The sequence below is a fragment of the Trypanosoma rangeli genome (assembly GCF_003719475.1).
Source record: "Trypanosoma rangeli strain AM80 chromosome Unknown Tra_15.4_contig_00106, whole genome shotgun sequence".
Classification (NCBI taxonomy): Eukaryota; Euglenozoa; class Kinetoplastea; order Trypanosomatida; family Trypanosomatidae; genus Trypanosoma; species Trypanosoma rangeli.
In genome coordinates this window covers 14735-30857 of record NW_021705853.1, presented here as the reverse complement: position 1 = coordinate 30857, position 16123 = coordinate 14735, and the positions used below count along the sequence as shown (strand labels likewise).

The window sequence follows — 16123 nt, the reverse complement described above, 5'->3', positions numbered from 1 at the left end:
TGTTCCCTTGGTCCGATGTTTTGTTGAGTGACATTGCTTTCTTGTTAGGTGTAAACGTTTGAGTTTCTGTTTCACCATATTGGTATGTTCATTTGTTGCTGTGTGCTGCGCATACTTAGTTGAGCAGCGTTCCACTTTGGGTCCTGTTGGTGCACGCTTGTAGGTTTCATATTCTCTTTGTTTATCTGTATGCCCGAGTGTCTGGGCTTGGCCGTGACTGTCGTTCATGTCGGTGGTGTAACCACTTTTGTGTCACATGATGCGTAGTCTTCTATCTTCACTTTTTTTTTGTCGTTTCTTGTGTGTGTGTGTGCGTGTGTTTGGGGGGGGGGCATCTGCTGGGGGGTCGAAGCAGAGGATTGAAACTGTTTGTAGATGCGTCACTTTAGAGTGTTGCACAACTTTGATGCGCAGGATGCAGTGGAGCTCACCGTGAAGAAGGGTGAAATTGTTCTCGCGGTGGATGGTGAAGTGCAGGAGGGGTGGATCAAGGTTGAGGTGCCTGGTGACTTGAGACGGCGCGGATTCGTACCATTTAATCATCTACGCGAGACCAGGCAGTCGGTGGCGAGGAAGCAGGAAGAAGAGGGCAGAAACATCGGAAAAGAAGGAAGTGACATGACAGCAGCCCCCACATCACATCAGCTCCCTACGATTCCAAAGGAGACAACACCGACGTTCACTTCTGCTGCGTTTGATTACGGTGACAGGCTGCAGAACATGTACGGTGGTGGCGCCTCGGATCCATGCCCGATGCGTCAACAAAGCGGTTCCGTAGAAACGGCCCCAAGGCGCGGCAATGAACCCGCAGTGACAACAGCGGTAGTGACAGGGCCTGTGGCACCATGCCCACAGGCGCAGCCCTTGACGTCCTCTGCTGTGGTTCCAGTGCCTGAGCCATCACTACTTAGCAATCCCAATGCGATAATTGAGGCTTTCATGAAAAATGAACTTCATTTCAAGCAACTTGTTCGGCAGCGTCAAGATGCTTTGGCTCAGATGCGAACGACAGTCGAGGAAGCAGTCGCCGAATTGGAGGCATGTAGAGAGAAGAATGCCACACTGGCACGCAAACTTCGTGACTTGGATCAATCTGTAGAGAAGGAGCGAGGACGTTGGAAGGAGAGAATCATGGAAGAAAAAGCGTACATTAATCGATCCTTGTCTTCCGACTAGCTTGGCACACTGCTGATAGAGATTTGTTTTGAAGATATCATGAACTGAGTTGAGGGGAGCACATAAAGTAGAGTGGTTTGGGGCAAATAGAGACGGGTAGTGAGAGGGTGTCCTTTTTTCTGTGGTTACACTGTGGTACTTTTGTTGCAGCGCGTCTTCTTTTTCTTTTTTTTTTGTATTTTGGCATCCCTTAAATGTTGTTTTTTTGACCTTTTGACATATGTGCACACTTTGTTCTTTTTTTTCTCTTCTTTCAAATACATGTACGGTTCCTCACCACTTTCGATGATGGCTTCTATGTGCTTTGGAATACTGGGGAAACTCGTAAGAGGGAATGAAAAGGGACATCTTTAGTTTTACTGTGGCACCCGCCGTAACACTGTACGCTAGCCTTCTTTTAAATATAGTCAGCAGTGTCGGTGTGATTATAGTAAATAAACGACTGGTGTACATAGAGGCCGGATTTCGTTTCGGTACCCTCCTCACAGTGATTCATTTTATAGTATCGTTTCTGGGATGCCTGTTTTTTGCTTGGCTACGCTGTTTTAAGCTGAGCTCAATCCCACTACTCAAGGTCCTGCCTATCAGTCTGGCATTTTGCGGGTACGTGGTGTTTAACAATCTCTCGCTCCTCACAAACACGGTGAGCGTGTATCAAACCTCAAAGATTCTTTGTACGCCTTTGATACTCTGGATTGAGTTTGCGTTTTATCACCGGCGTGAAAGCAGACGGACGCTGCTCTCTCTCATTCCCATATGCGTAGGGGTGGCAGTCACGGTGTACACAGACACGGAACTGAATCTAATGGGGGTCCTCTGGGCCGTGCTGGCAATTTTGACTAACTCTTTATATACAATATGGGGAAAGACAAAGCAGATGGATCTGGGAGTGACTCCCATGCAATTGTTGGTCTACCAGGCTCCGCTTAGTGCCGTGATACTTTTTTTTGCTCTTCCCATTGACGGCATTGGGGAACTCTGGTCGTATGAAGTGACCTTCACCACAGTTTGGGCAATTGCTCTTTCATGTCTCTTTGCGTTTGGTGTGAACTTTTCCTTTTTCTTGTTTGTGGGTCAGACCTCTCCTCTGACTATGAACGTTGTGGGTTATTTTAAGACGGTTTTGGTCTTTGTGGGTGGCTCTATATTTTTGCCTTCAGAGACAAGTGCAAAAACGGTTGCTGGGGTTGTTTTAACCCTTGTAGGACTGGCATTTTATACCTACTCCAAGTTGCAGGCGATATCACTCCCATCACTGTCGAAGGATGCGGTTTGAGTCGTGACGACCTGCCAGTGAGGGGGTAGAACAGAAACAATAAGCAAAGATGATGGAGTCATGTGTATATTTTTATGGGTAGATGTACTATGGGATTATTGCTTCTAGCAGCCCTCGCAGGATTATTATTTTTTTCTTAGATGGCTTTGCTTAATTGGTTGGGGACCGCTTTTTTTTTTAACCTTTGCTTATCTGTCTCTCTCTTTGTATGCATTTATTACCCGATAGTGTGTATATATTTTGTTGTTGTTGCTTGATTCTTTGTAGATCATTATCTTTGTTGTTGTGATTTGTGGTTGCTGTTTTTGTTGTTTTATTATGACCTTTTTTGTTTTGGTTTCCCCCTTTTCTTTGGGGGTAAGGTGGGGGGGGTGGCTGCTGCTGCCCGCTCATCTCTTAGTTGTGTTCTTATTGCTGTTGGTTTTTAGTCTGCTGGGCAGACAATCCCACACACACACGCACAAGTTTAGCTACATGCTACCGTGCACTCCTGTATTTGTGTCGCTGGACAACTTACGCACATGATTGGACGGCTGGAGGAGAACTTCCCATAACGGGAGGAGTTTTACCGCCCCCACAATACACACTGTACTGCTGTTGTGTGGCGGGGGAGCAGACGCGGCTGTAGTGAGTCACGGGGGTTATGTTGACGCGCTTCATCACTTAGTATCTCTTCATCTGCAACGGAAACTTGATGGCTTGTGTGGATCTGTTTTTGGAGTTAGGAAACAGGCTGAAAGTGTGCTGAAGTTATTTCTTCTCCTTTGGGTTTCCTTTAAGGCGCTGTGTTTGGAAGCTGCCAACGTCAGTCATGAACTCCACAGGCAATGGGGGAGTGGGCTTCCGTAAGAAGGAAAAGCTGTAGAGAGACATTTAGCGCGTGATATATTTTTGGGCATGGCTGGTGACGTATATCGGCGGCACATACATTTCTTGGTTTGTGGTGAAGATTCTTCTTTATTATTGCCGTTGGTGGAAGGAAAAGGATAATATGGGACACTGTTGAGAGTTTTCACTGGCATGCGTTTATTTTCTGGGATGCGGTGACTCTCTATGAAACGGACGCCGATGGAAGTCCTCACTGGACCCTTTCGTGTGTGTGAGGTGGGCGGGGTGTAGAAATGCTCGTTTTGCTGGGTGCAGGTACCATTTTGAAACACACAAAGATTTGTTTACAGACACATATCTCCGTACTCTTGTTGCGGCAGACGGGAATTGTCTGCCCCAGGGATTTTTTTGGAGCTAACAAGCTGCATTCAGAATAATTTGATTCGCGGTGGTCGTTTGTACCACAGTGATCTCTGTGTTTTGTTGGAGGCGTTGCGCCCCCACATGTCGGCTGACGCAGATGAGACGAGCATCTGCGGTGTGCGTCGAGCGTCATTGATGTTCTTTTAAACACGGCGTGTTCTTCTGGTGGAACTGAGGTTATGCGAGACGTAGAGGCGGTCTGTGCATGGTTTGGCTTGCTTGGCCTTAAGGAAGACTGCCGTTATGTGCTCATGGATGGCGCCATTGATGGTGAAGCGCTGCGCTGCGGTCTGTTGCTGCATGAGCTGCAATAAATAGGCATCCACAACGAGGTGGACGCCGTTGCACCTCATTCAGGTTTTTAATGCACCCCCGAATCGTAGAGCAATGCCTGGTGATGCACGCATATGAATTTGTCCCTGTACATTCACACATCGCTCTCTTTATTCTGTTTGCTCTCTTCGTCGTGTATTGGTTTGATGGAAATCAATGCCTCTCACCGCAAAATGTCCTGCTTTACTCGACGTTGCGTGCATGTCTTTTTGTTTCTTTGTTTGTCTTGTTACTGGTGTTTGTAGACTGCCACGGAGCATTTGCGCCATCGGCAAAAAGGAAAGTCACACGTAACACGAAGGACCCAATGGTGTAGACCGGCGCACTCCCCAATCCGAAGGATTAGCAGTATTTTTATTGATAACAACGAAGCGGAGAAAAAGGTAAAAACGTAAACAACAAGGAGCGTGGAAGTTACCATAAAAAAAAAAGAGGTAAAAGGGCTGAAAACGGCGAAGACTACAAGGGTAACCCAACAGGAAAACAGACGGCACTGCACGCATCCTGGAAGCGCTGACGGGAAGTAGCAGCCGGTAGGAGAAGGTAAACGGAAAAGGGAGTTGCTGAACCTACAATAACCCCAAACAGGAACCCCAGTTGGGATAGAGCCATGGCAAATGGTTCTCGGAACCACACATGTGGAAACAAGGAAGCCAATCAGGCGGGCGATGATAACGTCGATTGTAGCTTCTTTGACGGGAGCGACTCCGATGATGAATTGTTTTTCGCTGCCTGCGTTGAAGAGCGGCTGCTGATGCCATTCTCGTGCTTCACCGAGAAGGATTTGCTGAGCGTCCTCGATGCTCCCACATCGCACGTCGGCCCTGTGTGCATGAGTCCCGAAGACGCACCTCCAAAGGAGATGCGACTGGAAGGTCCTGGGGTTCTGCGGGGCGTTCGTATTCCCACACCAAAGCAGAAAAAGGAGACACGCATATGCCGGGGGAACCAAAACAGTAAGGTGAAAAATGTTCCACCCGAAGCCAAAAGGAAGGAGAAAACAACCAAGTTGTCTACATATCAACCTCGACGTGTTCGTATCAACAGAGCCATGAAGTCTCTAACACAGGATGACCTCCAAGACGATGACGACTACCGTCGCTAGTTGTTCGTAGGGTTTGACTTGGTGGAGGGGGGAGTGTGCTGGTAATGAAGATGAGGCAAGCTCCGCAACCCCTCCGTGTTCTGGTTGAAGGACGTGTGATGTAATGATTGCATGTGTTTTTACCAATTTGGACTGAATGCGTCCAATTTAGTTGAGAAAGAAAAACAATTCCTTGACCCTCTTGTGTTTTTTTTTTCTGTTTCAGGTGATGAATTTTTTCATCGCTAAGTGAGCGGGAGTAATAAGAAGCGGGATAAAACTAATAGCACCTACAAAAACAGGGCGTCATGGTAGCCGATCACCCACCATTGGTTTAGTTCTAGCTTTGTGTTTTTGTTTGTTTTTCGTTAACTTTTGTTCATTGACCAAAGGTGTTTCTTCTTTCCCTCATGCTCTTGTCTGTCTTATTTCTTCTGCCTTCTTCTGCTTGATCTGGATAGTCTCCTTCAGGGAACAGATCATTTTTTGGGGGTATCATCATCCGCAACAACAACAATAAGAACGCTTTTAGAACAGTAGGATTGATTGAATAAAATAATAATAATAATAATAGAAAAGGAGATTGTCTCTTATTACTCAAATGACGCATTTAGGCAGTTATGCACTCGGTCTTTTTGTGGCTGTTTCAGCGTTTCTGTTCTCTATAGCCCATGCAAGCGACGCGCTCGTGGCACCAATGTGTAGTGAGGTTATCGGCTTTGCTGGGGAATACAACGATCACATTCGCATTGAGGTGCCAGTGTCTCCAGTGGAGAAGGAAGCCGTCGTTCTTAGTCTGAAGGCCTTTCCGTTGAACTTGGGTGAACTGTCGCAGCGGTGGATACAGATGAATGCCACCTATCGCCTGCGTGAGGGTGTCATGGTCTCTTTGCAGTCTAACAACGATGGTATTGTGGTGATTTCAAATGTGGAGGCTGGCACAAACATTGAGATCAAAGTTAACCGTGTGCTGAAGGACGGTCCAGTCCCGTTCCGTTTTTGGAGCTTTCACGCCAATCGCCCATCGTGCCAGATTGATGTGTCCCCTGTCAATTCTTTTTCGGCGCCTATTCCGCTACGTATTTCGGAGCTGGCGGATCCTGTAAAGGTGTACTTCAAGTCTGTCGCGCCACCGGAAGCCAAAGGGTTTATAGTGTGGGCCAACTACGGATTTTTTTTATCTCATTCGGTGAAGTATCAGGTGATATCTTCGCCAACAGCTACTTATGATGTCACACACAATAGTGGCGAGGTGGTCCCATGGAGCGAGGGCGTCGCCTATTTGGTGTTTACTTCACCAATCTCCACAGACACCTCGCAAATGCTTCAGGTGAAGATTGTGTGGGTCGATGACATCACTGCAGCTGGTGGCAAAACTGGGAGTGAGGCTCCCACACCGCCACTGGAGAAAAAGACAGATAAGGATTTGACACCTCTGCCGGAATCGCCGTCAAAGGGTCCAGGCGATGAAAAATCTCCGAGTCATTCTGACGCCGGAAACAAGAAGAGGTGGACCGTTAGATTTTTGATTTTCGTACTCCTTATCTCCCTCACTGTATACATGCTTGTCATGTCAGCCGTCAACTACCGACTGACGGGTGCTACAGAATTCCCAGATATGATTCCTTTTGTGGGGGTTTTCCGGTCTTGTGGACAGTACGTGGCGCTAGCAAAAGCTTCAGTTTTACAAGGAAGAGGGAACCAGCGTGGTGAGTATTCTGATTTGAGATACGAGGGGTTGGGCACGGACCGCGTCTAAACTGGGGCAAAGGAAAAAGTCCTTTCACCTTTTCACTTGTTTTGTTTGCTCCCCTTTGTGGAGGAGAGCGAAAGGGGTGAGTGTGGGGAAATGAACTACAACTCACCAGCTTGGGATGCTCACCACTGTTGCAGAGCTCCCAAGCTAATGCAAAAGGAAGTGAATAACATGTAAGAAGACACGAAGAAATAAGAACGAAAAACATAATTTTCCATACCATCATGTGAAGGGTGTTAAAGGAGTGCGGTAGGTGCTCTTTAACGTCGCTTATTTAGATTGCCCATTTGTGTTTCAGAATATGATATTCTGCCTGTGAGGTATCAGTGCATCAGTGCGTACGTATGGGGAAGACGGGGTTGTGTGGTTTGCTTTACTTGGAAACTTTTGGAAGACATGTGTGATCGGATGAGGCCAAGTAAAAATGATACCAAGTCGCTTGCTTTTTCCACGTTTTTTTACTGATTACGAACTTTTCTGTTTCTAACGACGCTGCGTTCGGGAGGCGGTGTGAGTGCAGCTATTTCTGTGTCCTCCCAGTCCAACCGCCACCACCACGACGACCACGGCCACTGATGCCTTCCACACAGAGGGGAATCCAGTGGTTGCGGGGGCATCAAAGACTGTCACTTCATGTGTTTTCAGCGAGAGCCCGGCTATCACAGCACACGTTCTTTTTTTTTTATGTAGTAATTGTTTGCTGTTTGCGTGTTAGGGAATCAATTACGTTTGAACTGTAATGTTGGGCGCAATGGGCCATACTTTTTTTTTCTTTTTGTTTTTTTTCTCTGTACGTGAATTAGGGAGAGGGTCTCATACAACTGCATAATTGTCCCTTCTTACAGCTTCATTTGGGTTTTGCAGCTTCATTTTGATATGTGCTTTTTTTTCCCCTTTAATCCTTCTTTTGCTTGTCTTTCGCCCTTTATTGCCGCCGCGTGCTGTGGTGAGATCTGACACCTGCCTTTTGTGTGAAAAGAAACGTGGGCCTCAAGGTAGTGGTAGGAGTAAGAGGGTAGAAACATAGCCAATACAAAGACAACAAAAAAGTCTGTTTCCTCGAGGGAACTCACGGGTGAGCGGATGAGCACACGTCTTGCTGCACTGTGTAATGGAATCGCATGCTTTCCAACCACGCTAGCACAGCAGCGTCGATGGATAACACGGCTGTATACCTCTTATTACCCCGGTGTGTTGTATCCCAACCAGCTTGTGCAGGGGAAACAGAGTCTACCACCAGGTGTCACTCTCAGCACAGCACTTAAAAAGATGCCTCAAACAAGACATGAAGAATCCACTAAAGAAAATGACCCTCACAATGGAAATGAAACACGCGGTGTTTCATGGACAGATGCCAGTAGTACCGATTTGATGCATGCACACAATGCAGGGCGACAGGAGAGTCTGTCTGCTGCAACGCAGCGGCCGTATGTACCGCTTGGTGAGGTGGCCAAGTTGGAGTTGCAGGGAGATTATTACATGGAGGGCGGTCTCTTCCAGGAGGCATTGGAGCATTACGGTGTTGTCGCCAAGGCGTACTCGATTGCCTACCCCGAGAATCATTCAAAGCGTATTGGCATTCTCTTGAAGCTCGCTGGTGCCTTCCGTCATGTTGGTCGGCTTGATAGCAGTAAGGCGAACATTGAAAATGCGTTGCGAATGCTGGATGCATCGACTCGGTCGTCGCTTGAGCTTATATGTGAAGCCTTATTGGAACTAGGGTTGACACGAGAGGCGTTGGGCATAAAACAGGAGGGCGCAGAGGCCTACGAAGAGGCTGTGGAGGTGATGAACCTCTTTCACAACTGGGGAGAATCCCATCGGATGTTGCGTTTGTTGCCGCGCTTGGGGCGTCGCTTTAGCCTCAACTTTGAGGAAAAATTTGTGTACTTCAGTCCGTTTGACTACGACCGCACCTTCGCCATCGCGGACCAGTGTATGGAGCGTGCGGAGCGCGTCTACCGCGAGGCTGGGAACAACGAAGGCGTCATCCGGGTGCTTCAGCGGAGAAAAGAAATGATTGACAAGAAGTTTTTTAACCTTCGTGACTTCGCTGGACGCATACACACAATGCGAGGGCACTGGATGCGGCGCGCGCAGCATCTAACAAATGCCCCGACACCGGATGAACTCCTGCGGTACACGCCAACCATCCATCAGGTCCATCGCGACTTCAAGTACGAACTCACGGCTCCAATTGGTCGTGAAAAGGATGTAATGCCTGGCGTCAACCGAGTCGTACTAGACATGGGCAATCCATACCGCCGACGCGGGCGACTGTCCAACAAAATGTTGCGTGACGCCGATCACAATTTTGCCAAGTATGTCCGCCAGAAGGAGTACAACATATGAGAAAGGGAATTACCTGCAGAGAGAGGTAACCGTTGAGGAAAGCGGGATGAAATGTGAGCCACAAAAAGCAAAATAAAAGAAGAGGTTTTGTGTGTGAATGAATTCATTTTCAGCAACTGCAGTGAAAGATAAAGTTTAGTTCACAGCTGGCGTCCTTTTTTTTTTTTGTGTGTGTGTGCATGTGGCTTCATCTATGGATTCCTCATGCCCTTCTCCCTTGTGTTGACGTAGATTGTGTTATGCCGCACCTTTTTTTGTTTTTGTTGTGTGTCGTCTTTCTTTGATCTGTTATCTCTCGTCGTGCTGACAGCGGGTTAGAGCACCGGTGCCGGCACAGTAGCGGGTTTTCATGTCGAATGCAACCCCACCGCACTACGTGCGTTTGAGGCGACACAATGTGACTATTTTTCTTCACTGTGACGTGAACCACGACACCGTTCAGGCGATTAAGGAGCGTTACGAGAAATTGACCGGCCGGACTTTCTACACCGTTAGACTCTACCTTGGCCGGCAAAACCTGGACGATTTCTCTACGCTTTTCAACTGTGGTATTGAACGCGAAGGTGCTGAGCTCACGGTGGTGTATTCGAAGGGAGCAAAGATGGACGGCACTGGTGAATATATTTGGGAGGACTTGGAAGAAGCTGCACGACTCCCGCCGCCCCCACAAGAAGAGGTAAAGGAGACACAAGAGGGAGAGGCCGTTTCCGAGTCTCGAGGAGGTGGCGATCTGGTGGAGGAGGGTGGCAATGAGGTGCTTCCGACGCGTCCTGAGGATAAGAAACAAGAGTCCGCCGAACCCAACGTTGGCTTTGTTGGAGTATAACTATTCCTCCGTTGCGTCCGTAATGCCAATGCCTCTGTGTGGCACTGAGGCACAAGATCAAATTGCATTGAGGGATAAGAGAAGGAAACAAACCAAAACAGCAACAACAACAACAAGAGTTGGAAAATAAACTTTTGGGTGTAACGATGTACACTAACTTCATGTTAGAAGACTCTCTGAGGTGTGTCTGTGGGGTTATTTTTGGATGCATCCACACACCCATGCACAAAACCCTGTTCTTATGATGAATCTCATTCACTCAGTTCCGCGCCCACATATATATCTTTTTTTGTCGATGTTCAAAGGGTGCTTGCTTTTTTTTTTTTTTGATCTAACAAATGGTATTAGTTGTGGCGTTGAAGAAGGGTAAACAATGACCATGCACACGAACGTATTGTGCGAGGCGCTTCTTCATGCGCAGTATGGGAGGAGAGATACGCCATGTCTCGCAGACTTTCCTGCGTCGGTGTCTAGAAAAGAGGTGGAGGAAGTTTATTTGCCGTTTCTCGCCAGTGAAGAGGCCCAAGTACGGCAAAATCTCACACTTGGAGATGTGGAAATTATTGGGTATGATACTGCCTCTCTTCTCACGGTGGCTGGTGATGCCATTGCGGCAGGGCTGGTTTTGGCTGAACTGCTCTCAGAAGAGACTACCTCCGCTCTTTTACAAATGAATGGTGGTTGATGGTCCAGCTCCAGGTGAATGCATTCCTGTGACATTGCAACTAGATAACTTTGGGGAGTATATGTTGAGTTTTTAAAAAAGGGGTGGGGAGGCACATGACTAGTAGGAATCTTTTTCTCCCCTCCATTGGGTTATGTTTTTTTTTTCTTTTTGCTCTTGGGGCTGCGTCATGAGTTGTGGGACTCAGAGTGTCTAGTGCGGTGGCGATAATTGTTCAGGATGTTTGTTGTGCCATGGGGGAGAGGCTGTAGAGCAAGTAGCTCTGACGGGGCAAGGTGCCTTGACTCTACTCACGCAAAGGAAAAAAAAAATTGGGGAGCGGATGGAAAATGTTTTTTTTCTTTTTGCTTTTGCTTGTATTCCCTGTGTGTGTGTGTATGCCTGTTTTCACTTTTTCTTCTTCTCATACAATCCGGCAGCAGAAGAAAGAGAGTTAGGGGTGGGCAGAAGGGATTTATCTGTAGATCAAGTGATGAATGTTAGTACATTGCTTCAGCGTCAGTTGGAATTGCATGGGGCGCTTCGGCGTCCACCCCAAACGGTAGGTCAGCTCCAGGAAGTCCACCGAGTCATGAAGGAGTTGCTGAGTTTTTTTCAGAGTGTGAGGTCCACAGCGAGCGAGCTGGGAAGCTCACCAGAAACCGTTTTCCAGTGTCTTATGCACATTGGTATGGGAGACGTTCTCAGTTTTGACAGACAGCGACGTGATGGTGCGGTGCCGATGCATCAAGCAAAGGTTCTGTCTCGGACCAATGCGATTAAATTGGAGCCACGTCTTCGAACTGCAGTTCCTGCTGATGCGTTAGATTCTATGGTGGCCCTTAGCAAAACCACTCGAACTCTGCTGCGCATTAAGGTGGAGGATGGTAATGATTTCTCCATTGCAGAAGATGCGTTGCGGCAATCCATAGAGTACTTGGACTATATTGATACAGTCTCAAGAAACGTTCCTGAGATCATGTTCAAATTCTACATGGTGGAGGATGAGGCATCGTTGTTAACGTTATTAGGTCACGGCGGTTCGAAGAAATTGCGTGGGCCCTCTGAAAATGGGGCCTTCACAGAAATAATGACTGCTTTGCCACGTGACGAAGACCTGGAAAAAGAAATCTGCCAACAGGCGGACGTGTGTGCATCTACGACAGAATCAGCAGGAAATAGAGTAAATGCCCTGCGAACCATCAATTGTTGGATAAATGGGATGGACGAAGATCAATTTCTTCACCATATCCTTCATGTGGCATCGCATCTTTCAGGCCCCTTGTCCGTCTGCGCTGCGGAAAAGCGTTCTGCAGTTTGCCGACAGGCGTGTAATGCTTTGGTGAGTATTGCAAAAAGAACCCCCGCAAGGTTCTACCACGAGGGTCCACTGAAGGCGGCTCTCACCAGGTGGTGCTCTGTCCTTGTGCGCGGCATCTTTGTCACGGTGTCAGCAATTGCACGTGCCACACACGCGGCTCTTCGGGCCCTTGTTGTGGGCAGCGGAGGCAATGCAGCGATGTTAAAATGCATCTTAGACAGTTTAGAATCCGCCGCACACCCGGAACTGCGGCGCAAGTGTTTGGGGTATCTTGTTCTTGGAGTTGTCGCTTCGCAGGGTAAGGTCTGCGCACTCTGCCCTGGCCTTGCGGCGGTGTCGGTGAAGTACATGGAGATTGGAGACAGTGCATCTAGGAAGATGGGAAGAACACTTTATATCACCCTCGTACACTTCGGTGGGGTGTCCAACGTGATGGTCAACCGGAAATCCGAGTCTCTCATTCGTCAAGAGAAGGTGGAGCTAAGCGCGGTTCTGGATGACGTCGAGGCCGTTGACGAAATTTTATTTGGCGCGAATTTAGAAAGGCGGCGCTCAACTGTCTTAAGCGTGCGGCGTGACACGGCCCACTTCAACACGCCCACTGCATCCTCTGCAACGAAGGCAGAGCGACAGAAACGCGCGTCACCCGTCACTGGGGACATCTACGATACCTCTGTCTGCCTCAGAGCGCCTAATACGCTGCGTGAGGGGGTGCAGCCAACGAGGCTTCCCACTGTTTTCTCGCGGGAGAACAGCAACCGTATGAAGATGTCTGCTGGGGGTCAACTTCAGCCACTTCTGCAGCTGGACAATGATACTTTGCCTACTCAACCAACACAGCCAAAAGACGTGAAGTTGAGCGTTTCACTGCGCCGCAAGATTGAAGAGGCTTCTTCTCTTCCCGCCTTACGTCACTGACACCTGAAATTGTCTTATCAGCAACCATTGGAAATGTCATGGATTTGCTTTGTAATCCACGGAAGAAACGCTCCTCCACTTAATACGGCAGTGCGGCTGCAACTCTTAAGTGGTACCAACGATTTCTGAAGACTGGGGTTGGCACCATTGTATGGGTTGCATGTTGTGAATGGATAATGAAGGGAGCTACAGTTAAGAAGCTGAGGAACCCTAACCTAAGCACAACGGAAAGAGAAAAAAAAATTAAAAAAGAAAAAAACGTGTGATGGAAGCGCAACTGAGTGACAGGGGAATTTGTTGGGACACTTTGTGTGTTGAAGTGACCAAAGAAGCCAGACGGTGTTTGCTGCCTCAAAAAAAGCAACGAAGTATATATGTGAGGAACTTTTTTTGATATATTTTTTTTTTTTTCGTGGAATGTGATACGCAGTCACAGGAGCATACTTGTATACATGTTTTGCATCTTATACATTGCGGTTTGTTACAAATTTGTGTGGTGCGTAGTGCTTGACGGTGCAACTATTACTAATACCACTACCAGGTGTTTTTTATTGTTGTTTGTGACCCTCCTCCGTGGATTTTATTTGAATTTTTTCCTTTTTTTTTTTTGGCGTCTTTGTTTCTATGCATATGGGTCTTGCTGCCGAGTGGCTGGAACACGCAGCGTTACTTGCAGGGTGAGTGTGGTAGTTGTTGGGGCGATAAATTATTTGCGCTTGGGACTGAACCAAGAAAGGGAGAGCGATGGTGTGCCCGCCTGCTGCCAAACGGCCGCGCCTAGAGGCCAAGGCAAGTGAGACGCCTTGGGTGGAGAAGTACAGGCCACAAACATTGAACGAGGTGAAGTCACAGGAGGAGGCAGTGAGTGCGCTGCGGGCCAGTCTTCAGTCACGCGCAAGCATGCCACATTTCCTTTTTTACGGTCCACCTGGCACGGGAAAGACAACGGCGATCCTAGCTGTGGCGCGGGAACTCTTTGGGCCGGATTATATGCAAAACCGTGTGCGAGAGCTGAACGCGAGTGATGATCGTGGTATTCAGGTCATACGCGAAAAGGTGAAGGTATTCGCACAGACGGCAGTTGGAAATGTTGGGCAAAAGGTGCAGTCTGATGGAAAAGTGTACCCCGTTCCACAATTTAAGCTTATTATTATGGATGAGGCAGACGCATTATTGCCAGATGCACAGGCCGCTTTGCGGCGGATGATGGAGGACTTCAGCGATGTGACACGCTTTTGCATTATCTGCAATTACGTCAGCCGCATTATTGATCCTATAGCCAGTCGCTGCGCCAAATACCGGTTTAAGCCTCTTGTAAAAGAAGCTTTGTACGGTCGGATTCGTGAAATTGCACAGTTGGAAAAACTAGCCGTCTCAGATGTTTCGTTGGAGGCGTTGGACTGGGTGAGTGGGGGGGACTTGCGGTCCGCCATCATGTATTTGCAATACGCACAGAAGGCGCATGGAAATGATCTTACACGGGAAGATTTTTTGGAGGTTTCGGGTAGCGTTCCAGTGGAGACGTTGCAAAAATACTTGAAGGCACTTGTAACGAAAAGCTTTGATACCATGTATTCCTTGACGAAGGAGCTTGTTGGAGAAGGCTACCCGGCAAGCCAGCTCCTTGCACAGCTCCAGCGCTACATTACTGATGCAAGCTGTCCTTTAAATTCTTGTCAGAGGGGCTGCGTTGCATTGAAGCTCTGCAATGTGGAAAGACGTTTGTCGGACGGCGGTGATGACTTTCTACAGCTTCTGGACTTGGGGGCCACCATCTGCGCCCTGTGACTCCTCAGGAATAGGGGGAATACAATTAAATATGACAACTAGAGAAGAACAAACATAGACCCTTGGAGTTGCCAAACTGCATGTGCTACGGCTGGCGGCTTTGCATGGCGCTGCTTTCTTGTTGTTGTTGTTTTTCTGTTGTGGGAGGGTGGGGAAGTGTAGACAAAACCAGGTAAGTAACACCAAGAGGGGGAGAAGGGAATGCCTTCGATGATAGCAAAAGAAGCTTTGGGGGCGGTGGGGGGTTCCCTGCCGAAACACACGGATCGTTACATTTTACCTTCTTGTCGTCGTGTTGGTGGTGTTTCTTTAGTGTTTGCTGTTTGGCTTTTCCATTTTTTTTTTTATATGGTGCATACTTTTTGGTGTTGCGGCGTACTCCGTCCCCCTGTCGCCCCCACACGTGATATGTTTTGCTTTTGTTATTGCTTCTTTCTCAGGGCGACTTATGCTCGACTTGCTGCACGCACTGCTCTTCACTCGCACATCCTTTAGGGAAGGAAAGCAGGGAAACGGGGCATGTCTTCAAAACCGTTGGACGAGAGTGATGTCCAGTTCAACACCGAGGTGGATCCCGAGGCCGAACTGCAGGAAATGCAGCGTCAAGTGAATGACTTACACGAAGATATACGACTAAAGACGCTGCAGGAGACTGCGGCCCAAGACGAAGGTCACCGAAAGAACACTGGTTCTGTGGCCACAAAAAACACATCTATTTTTGTAGGTGCAATGGACCCTCGTACAACGGAAGGAGAGCTTCGGGTATTTTTCAGCTCATGTGGCACGATTAAACGACTCACCATGCTACGGGATAAGTTTACTGGGCAGTTAAAGGGTAATGCATACATAGAGTTTGAGACGCCTGAACAGGCCGCTGCAGGAATCTTGAAGGATGGCCAGTCGCTACATGGGAAGCCATTGAACGTTGCGATGAAGCGTGATAACATTCCGGCGTTTCAGCGCGGTAGGGGGGGAGGTGGTTTTTCCCGGGGCGGCTTTCGCGGCGGAGGACAAGGCGCGATGCAACAGCAGATGGCGATGGCTGCAACTATGATGGCTGCAAGCATGCTGGGTGGCGGTGGTGGTTTTAACCCGTTTGGCGGACCGGTGCGTGGACGGGGTCGAGGGCGCGGGCGCGGCGGACAGCACTAACGGCGCAAAGTAGGTAATGATAATCCTTGAGGAGCGAAGGCGGACGACGAAGCGCGAGAAGGAGAGGGGTATTGCTGGTCTGTCCCGTGCACAACGTGGCCAGCTGTTGCGGGTTTCGCAGGATAGGGAGGGGGAGAGAGCGAGAGCCAGAGCGGAACCGCAGCACGTGGTGATGCTCCTTGATATCCGCAGTGGAAACTGGAGCAGACAGGGAGGAAGGATAGGG

At 48.5% G+C, this 16123-nt stretch overlaps 10 protein-coding genes and 1 pseudogene across 10 annotated transcripts, besides 10 other annotated features; all 11 read left to right on the top strand.

Annotated features, from left to right (window-relative positions):
* Positions 1 to 299: 299 nt before the first annotated feature.
* Positions 300 to 323: a microsatellite.
* A 52-nt stretch (positions 324 to 375) lies between these two features.
* On the top strand, positions 376 to 1176 carry TraAM80_03889 (SH3 domain protein; the record flags this gene model as incomplete). The annotated part of the gene is made up of 1 exon (XM_029380839.1): positions 376 to 1176. The coding sequence occupies one exon, from the start codon at positions 376 to 378 to the stop codon at positions 1174 to 1176; it is 801 nt and encodes a 266-aa protein (XP_029239244.1).
* Positions 1177 to 1510: 334 nt separating this feature from the next.
* Positions 1511 to 2452, top strand: TraAM80_03888 (uncharacterized protein; the record flags this gene model as incomplete). The annotated part of the gene is made up of 1 exon (XM_029380838.1): positions 1511 to 2452. The coding sequence occupies one exon, from the start codon at positions 1511 to 1513 to the stop codon at positions 2450 to 2452; it is 942 nt and encodes a 313-aa protein (XP_029239243.1).
* Positions 2453 to 2692: 240 nt separating this feature from the next.
* Positions 2693 to 2792: a microsatellite.
* A 172-nt stretch (positions 2793 to 2964) lies between these two features.
* On the top strand, positions 2965 to 4106 carry TraAM80_03887 (hypothetical protein; annotated as a pseudogene).
* Positions 4107 to 4238: 132 nt separating this feature from the next.
* Positions 4239 to 4279: a microsatellite.
* A 367-nt stretch (positions 4280 to 4646) lies between these two features.
* Positions 4647 to 5141, top strand: TraAM80_03886 (uncharacterized protein; the record flags this gene model as incomplete). Its single annotated transcript, XM_029380837.1, has 1 exon — positions 4647 to 5141. One exon carries the CDS (start codon positions 4647 to 4649, stop codon positions 5139 to 5141), a length of 495 nt encoding a protein of 164 aa, XP_029239242.1.
* Positions 5142 to 5449: 308 nt separating this feature from the next.
* Positions 5450 to 5490: a sequence feature (A-rich).
* Positions 5491 to 5669: 179 nt separating this feature from the next.
* Positions 5670 to 5693: a microsatellite.
* A 28-nt stretch (positions 5694 to 5721) lies between these two features.
* Positions 5722 to 6879, top strand: TraAM80_03885 (uncharacterized protein; the record flags this gene model as incomplete). The annotated part of the gene is made up of 1 exon (XM_029380836.1): positions 5722 to 6879. One exon carries the CDS (start codon positions 5722 to 5724, stop codon positions 6877 to 6879), a length of 1158 nt encoding a protein of 385 aa, XP_029239241.1.
* A 541-nt stretch (positions 6880 to 7420) lies between these two features.
* Positions 7421 to 7449: a microsatellite.
* A 189-nt stretch (positions 7450 to 7638) lies between these two features.
* Positions 7639 to 7662: a microsatellite.
* Positions 7663 to 7959: 297 nt separating this feature from the next.
* On the top strand, positions 7960 to 9228 carry TraAM80_03884 (uncharacterized protein; the record flags this gene model as incomplete). Its single annotated transcript, XM_029380835.1, has 1 exon — positions 7960 to 9228. One exon carries the CDS (start codon positions 7960 to 7962, stop codon positions 9226 to 9228), a length of 1269 nt encoding a protein of 422 aa, XP_029239240.1.
* Positions 9229 to 9577: 349 nt separating this feature from the next.
* TraAM80_03883 (uncharacterized protein) lies at positions 9578 to 10054 on the top strand (the record flags this gene model as incomplete). The annotated part of the gene is made up of 1 exon (XM_029380834.1): positions 9578 to 10054. One exon carries the CDS (start codon positions 9578 to 9580, stop codon positions 10052 to 10054), a length of 477 nt encoding a protein of 158 aa, XP_029239239.1.
* Positions 10055 to 10140: 86 nt separating this feature from the next.
* Positions 10141 to 10170: a microsatellite.
* A 257-nt stretch (positions 10171 to 10427) lies between these two features.
* TraAM80_03882 (uncharacterized protein) lies at positions 10428 to 10739 on the top strand (the record flags this gene model as incomplete). The annotated part of the gene is made up of 1 exon (XM_029380833.1): positions 10428 to 10739. The coding sequence occupies one exon, from the start codon at positions 10428 to 10430 to the stop codon at positions 10737 to 10739; it is 312 nt and encodes a 103-aa protein (XP_029239238.1).
* A 472-nt stretch (positions 10740 to 11211) lies between these two features.
* On the top strand, positions 11212 to 12957 carry TraAM80_03881 (uncharacterized protein; the record flags this gene model as incomplete). The annotated part of the gene is made up of 1 exon (XM_029380832.1): positions 11212 to 12957. One exon carries the CDS (start codon positions 11212 to 11214, stop codon positions 12955 to 12957), a length of 1746 nt encoding a protein of 581 aa, XP_029239237.1.
* Positions 12958 to 13185: 228 nt separating this feature from the next.
* Positions 13186 to 13216: a microsatellite.
* Positions 13217 to 13701: 485 nt separating this feature from the next.
* Positions 13702 to 14745, top strand: TraAM80_03880 (replication factor C, subunit 2; the record flags this gene model as incomplete). The annotated part of the gene is made up of 1 exon (XM_029380831.1): positions 13702 to 14745. One exon carries the CDS (start codon positions 13702 to 13704, stop codon positions 14743 to 14745), a length of 1044 nt encoding a protein of 347 aa, XP_029239236.1.
* A 115-nt stretch (positions 14746 to 14860) lies between these two features.
* Positions 14861 to 14887: a microsatellite.
* A 377-nt stretch (positions 14888 to 15264) lies between these two features.
* TraAM80_03879 (putative RNA-binding protein) lies at positions 15265 to 15897 on the top strand (the record flags this gene model as incomplete). Its single annotated transcript, XM_029380830.1, has 1 exon — positions 15265 to 15897. The coding sequence occupies one exon, from the start codon at positions 15265 to 15267 to the stop codon at positions 15895 to 15897; it is 633 nt and encodes a 210-aa protein (XP_029239235.1).
* Between the last annotated feature and the right edge of the window lie 226 nt (positions 15898 to 16123).